At 49.2% G+C, this 5,270-nt stretch overlaps 1 protein-coding gene across 1 annotated transcript; it reads right to left on the reverse strand.

Annotated features, from left to right (window-relative positions):
* Nucleotides 1–25: 25 nt before the first annotated feature.
* Nucleotides 26–4,747, reverse strand: slc2a12 (solute carrier family 2 member 12). Its single transcript, XM_077586635.1, has 6 exons — nt 4,584–4,747; nt 3,628–3,709; nt 1,253–2,494; nt 696–818; nt 502–634; nt 26–415 (listed from the first exon to the last, which is right to left on the reverse strand). Exons 2-6 carry the CDS (start codon nt 3,677–3,679, stop codon nt 346–348), a joined length of 1,620 nt encoding a protein of 539 aa, XP_077442761.1. The 5' UTR covers nt 3,680–3,709; nt 4,584–4,747; the 3' UTR covers nt 26–345.
* Nucleotides 4,748–5,270: the final 523 nt, after the last annotated feature.

A 5,270-nucleotide genomic window follows, 5' to 3' on the forward strand; every position in this document is an offset into this window, starting at 1 on the left:
TTTTGTTTGAAGAATAGAGCCACTTAAAAAAGAAAAATTAAGTTTTATTCTCATAACTTTTTTTTCCGAACATTGACATTTTGCCAAACTGAAAAAGCGCAACGTCATTCTTGAGGTGAAAAAAAAAGCATATTCCGTTATTTTTCTGAACGGATGGCAAAACTGTATCATACAAATTTTCAACAGATTTCTTTCTAAAAAAAAAATGGCGGCGCTAAAAGGAGAAAAGGTTGATTTTTCATGATTTTAAATCAAGCGTTCTAACTTCTCTGTGGTCTAAAAATAACGTGAACTTCCCCCTTGCAGCAACTTGAATCTTATATATTTCCATTTTTCGTCAAGTGGTCACAAGATGTTTGGAGGCATCTCTCTGTTCCTCGGGACTTTCTTGCACAGGCGGAATTGAAAGTGCTTCCTGGATTGAGAAAAAACAAAAAAAGCACCGCAAATATTGGACCAGGCCCGTGTGTCAACCAGTCATTTTAGTCAGCCGCTACCCACTTTTCCGACAGTTCTTTGGAAATTTCCTCCAGTGTGCGACCTCGCGTGTCAGGCACGCAGAGGACCACGAAAAGCAGCAAGACGAAGCTCATGGCGGCGTACAGGAACATCATGTTGGGCACGCCGATTCTCTCTGGAAAGGAGCGTTGTTTTGAGCAAAAAGGCCAAGCGCCAATGCCACGCGGCGCCCCGACCTGTCATGGTGAGGAAGGTCATGGAGATGAGAAGGTTGGTGGACCAGTTGACGGCGGACACCACCGACACGGCTCGCCCTCGGATGCTGGTGGGGAAGATCTCGCTCATGATGACGTACACCACTGAAAAGGAAGAAGATGCTGGAAAGTTGGACTATTTTTCAAGGTAAAAACACTACTTTTTTAATAACAAAAGGACCTTATTTGTGGATTTTCTGAGCTAAAGAGCGTCACGCTAATTTGCCATAGGTCACACTTGGCTGTTGCTAAATAACTTGTTGTCAAGAGAAGTTACTTCTGCCATCCCAAAAAGAACATTTAAAAAAAAATGAAAACCATGACTTTGTCTGACTGAACTTACATCAACAGTGCGCTAAAGCGAGATTGCTATGTTAGCATCATGTTAGTTCCATTACAGAAGATGCCTCCAATGCGCTAAGACCGAGCTATGCTAGGGCTAGCACGCTGGCATCCAAAGTCACTAAGTTGATGCTTATCTAGAAAGCGAACGCTTTGACAGATTTCAAAAGGACGGCTAACGAGAGAGAGACGCTTACTTGGCCCCAATCCGATGGAGAAGGCGGCGACAAACACCAGAAGACTGACCAGCGACGCCCACTTCAACGAAGGGGATTCCCCGTCCAGGAGCCCGCTAAAAATGGACTCGTCGCCGGGGGTGACGAAGGTCGGCGCGTCCGTCCGGTTGCCATCCCACGCCGGGACGTTGACGCCGACGGCGACGCTGGCGTTGGGCGGCGGCTGGCTGACGCACAGGCTGGAAAGTTGGGTGCGACTGTGCAGCGTCAGCGCGCCCAGCGCCGCCAGCGACACCCCCATGGCCACGGCGCCGGCGCACAAGAAGCGCTTGGGCCCCACCCGGTCCACCAAGAGCACGGCCGGGACGGTGCCCGCCACCTTGACCACGCCGAAGCCGGTGGACGCCAGGGCGGCGGCGGCGTCGCTGCGGAATCCCACGCCGCGCAGCAAGGGCGAGGCGTAGGACAGGATGTTGGGCTGCCCCGTGGCCTGCTGCAGGAAGGCCAGCGCCGCGCCGGTCAGCAGCCGCCACCGCAGGTTGGAGCCGGCGCCGAAGAGCTCGGCGAAGCCGTGCTCCGACTCCTCCTTCAGCGCCATCTGGATGTCCCGCAGTTCCCCCTCCGCCTGGTCCTCGCCGCCGCCCCTCAGGCGCGCCAGGACCTCCCTGGCGCGCTCCGTCTCGCCCCGCGCCGCCAGGAACCTGGGGCTGGGCGGGAGGAAGGCCAAGGCGACCATCTGGAGCAGCGCCGGCGGGACCACCAGTCCGAAGGTGTAGGCCCATCCCCCGGGCAGCGCGGCGAAGGCGTAGCTGCACCCGAAGCCCAGCATGACCCCCAGCACCAGCATCAGCTCGTACAGCGTCACCAGCAGGCCCCGCCTCTCCCGCGGCGAGATCTCGGCGATGTACAGGCACGCGGCGGTGCCGGAGAGCGAGGTGCCCATGCCGACCGCCGCCCGGCCCGACACCAGCGCCGCCAACGAGGCCGGCGCCACCAGCGGCGCGGTGCCCGCCACCACCAGGGCGGCGCTCAGCAGCAGGGCGCGCCGCCGCCCGTAGCGGTCCAGGACGGGACCGCCGGCCAGGCAGACCAGCAGCGCCCCAGCCAGCGGCGAGCTGACCAGCAGCTCCTGTTGGCGGCACGACAGCGACAGGACGCCGCGCAGTTGAAGGAGCACGCTGGACGTCAGGCCCATCTCGTAGCCCAGCATCAGGCCGCTCAGGGACGCCGTGGCCGCCGCCGTCGCCACCAACCGGCTGCAACCTGGGAAAGTCAGTAGGTGAGTATTTTCTTACTCTTTGCTAACATCAGTCCACAAGTTAGCTCAAACTACAGTGGTACTTCGACCTACGATCAGCCCGTGGTACGACGAAAACGGATTACGGAACGGATTACGATCGTATGTCGAGGTACCACTGTACTACATTTTAGCCATTTCTGTCAACTCGCTTGTAAATTCCTATTTTGTCCCGACGCCGCCTAACTCATTGGCGGCCATTGACAGCTCTGTAGGTCCAATCCATTTCGAGTCAATGTGAAATTAGCACCGATGCTAAATCCCGCTAGGCTCTCTTTTACGTCATAGGTTAGCATTAAACTCGCAAGGCTTTGTTCACACAAAATGGTGAGCAATATTTTGCTGTGTTTAAATCTATAAATTGTGCATTTTCCACAAAAAAATCATAAAAATATCATCTTTAGGCTTTGAGGTGTGCATTGTTAGCCAGTCGGTTACATAACGCAATCCCACTACTAATACGACAGCCGTCATAATCTGGGAAACTATGTAGTACTTTTGCAATTTGTGGGTGGCGTGGCGGGACGTGACGGGGGGTCCTATGCACTCAATCTTTTTATCACCATTAACCAAGCATTTAGACGTGGGGTGTGTAGACTTTTGTCCCCGCGGTGTGTACACAGCGCGAGTACGCTAACGCAAGATTCGGTAGACGATCGTCTTTGCTCTCAAAAAGTGCCGCGTAAGACGGAAAAGAGTCAACGAGAAGCACGCTGTTGTCATCTAATGATTGGAGCTCCTCGGAAATTCCCGTCATTGATTATTTATTTTTATTTTTTTCCTTGAAGCCTACCCTGGCGACCGTCCCAATTGCCATGTTGTTTTTAATTACACAAGGTAAAGAAACACAGCTGCAGACTGCGGGATTCCGACATTTTACATGCATGAATGTATGCTTGTGTTTTTTTTCCTCGTTAAAATACTGGAAAACAAACCCCCTAACCCTTTGTTGCATAAGGAACTTATGGTACAGAATGTTCTGTACTCGCGCTAGTCACGATCTACGAATGCAAAGCGGCGATGGGGCGTCGATTGGCGTCAACGTTTTAATCACATTCCTCTCGTGTTTGGCGTTGGCGGTCGTAAAAAATGACGATACCTGTTTTTTGGGTGGGGGCGTGGCCGCAGCTCATCTTGGTTTTGCCGTCCATCCGTCAATGGCGCCCGGCCGAGCAGCAAACCTGACAAAAAAAGTCACTTTTGTACTTAACTTTGTTGCCGTGGTGACATGTTAAAGTTTAAAAAGAAGACAGAGAAAGGGCTTTTGCTGGGAGAATAATCATTATGATCAATGCGCTCAGGTCTAATCTTTATCTTCCACTCAAAAGTTGTGCTGACCTCAAATCAAAGTTGTTTCCAAGTCACTCTTAAGATAGGTGTCACTTTCACAATGAATAACAAATTTCTGGCTTTCACTTCATTTTTCACCCTCTACTAAAATCAAAGGTCCATCAGTCACGCATTTTCACTCTCAAAGAGTGAAAACAATTGAAATTGAGAAGCGATTGTCTTTCTATGAAGTAACTTGTTAGTTTACCTTTGGAAACAGTGTTGTAAACAGTGCAAGGTTTTCCAGGAATTGGCAACTTTTTGACACTCTTGTGACATTGTTTAGAAAATGGGTCTTGTGACGCTGTTTTACGTTTCATATTAACAACTGGTCATGAAATTTTACTCATGTAGGAGATTTAAAAAAAAAGTTGTGGAGGATATTGCCTGGGAAATAGGTCAGTGGTTTTTTTTAGCAGAAAAAGTACTTTGAATGGAAATTAATGAATTAAAAAGTATAGATTGAATTCACATGAGCTGGTAAATAAGACTTACTTTGAGCCCTGTGGCCTTACTGTTTGATCATTTATTTCTCAGTAGCCATCGTTTGAAGATTACCCCAAAAGTTAGACATTTAGCACGTCCAATAATAATTCTCCAGTCGAGGTCTGACGTCACAACGTGACGTCGTCAAACTCGTTCTGGTGCAAATTTACACTGACAGAATTTGGCCCCGTTTCAAAATAAATCTTAACAAGTAATGGTGATGCATTTGTGGTCTCTTACCTGCTTGTTGGCTTGTTTTTAGACTGGACTTTGCCCCTCCATTAGCTTTCTTCACGCTGTTTTTCTCGACTTAGTCTTGCGCTCGTGCTCGCGGACCCTCTTGTTTTGGCCAAGCTAACTTCGCTAGCCACGCCTGCTTTCACCGGAAGGACCAATAGAAAAGCGCTGCGCTGCCAAGGCACCACCCTTGTTAACTTGCTATTGGTTGTAAAATATTGAACGATATAAATGAGTGCTACCTCGTCAAAAAAAAAAATGCAAATTGTTGTTTTGTGTGCACGGTATCGTTAGAAATGATCACATTTTCGAGCCTTGTTCAGTCTTTATCACCCCACATCTGTCCCAAATACGAGGTAAAGAAATATAAACAACAAGTCTCCATTATATTTGACAAAATATTATACTATTCAGAACATTTGATTCCCACTGCGGGCCTTTTACGTAATGCAGTAAGCGACACAAAAGGTGATGGGGGCGGTGTAGTCACCGCTATGTCAGCAAATGTTTTCTGCACATAAATTAACCATGTCATATCTACCTATTATCTGACGTTTTATGACAGGAGTCTAATAGTGGGAGTCTAAAGGTCACCGCTAATTTTCACGATTAAATTACTTTGTTTCTCAAGTTGAATGTTGATTTGTGCGTCCCCCAAAAATGACTGCTTGCGTACTCTCGTGCGTCATT

Source organism: Stigmatopora argus, chromosome 19 (genome assembly GCF_051989625.1).
Source record: "Stigmatopora argus isolate UIUO_Sarg chromosome 19, RoL_Sarg_1.0, whole genome shotgun sequence".
Taxonomy (NCBI): domain Eukaryota; kingdom Metazoa; phylum Chordata; class Actinopteri; order Syngnathiformes; family Syngnathidae; genus Stigmatopora; species Stigmatopora argus.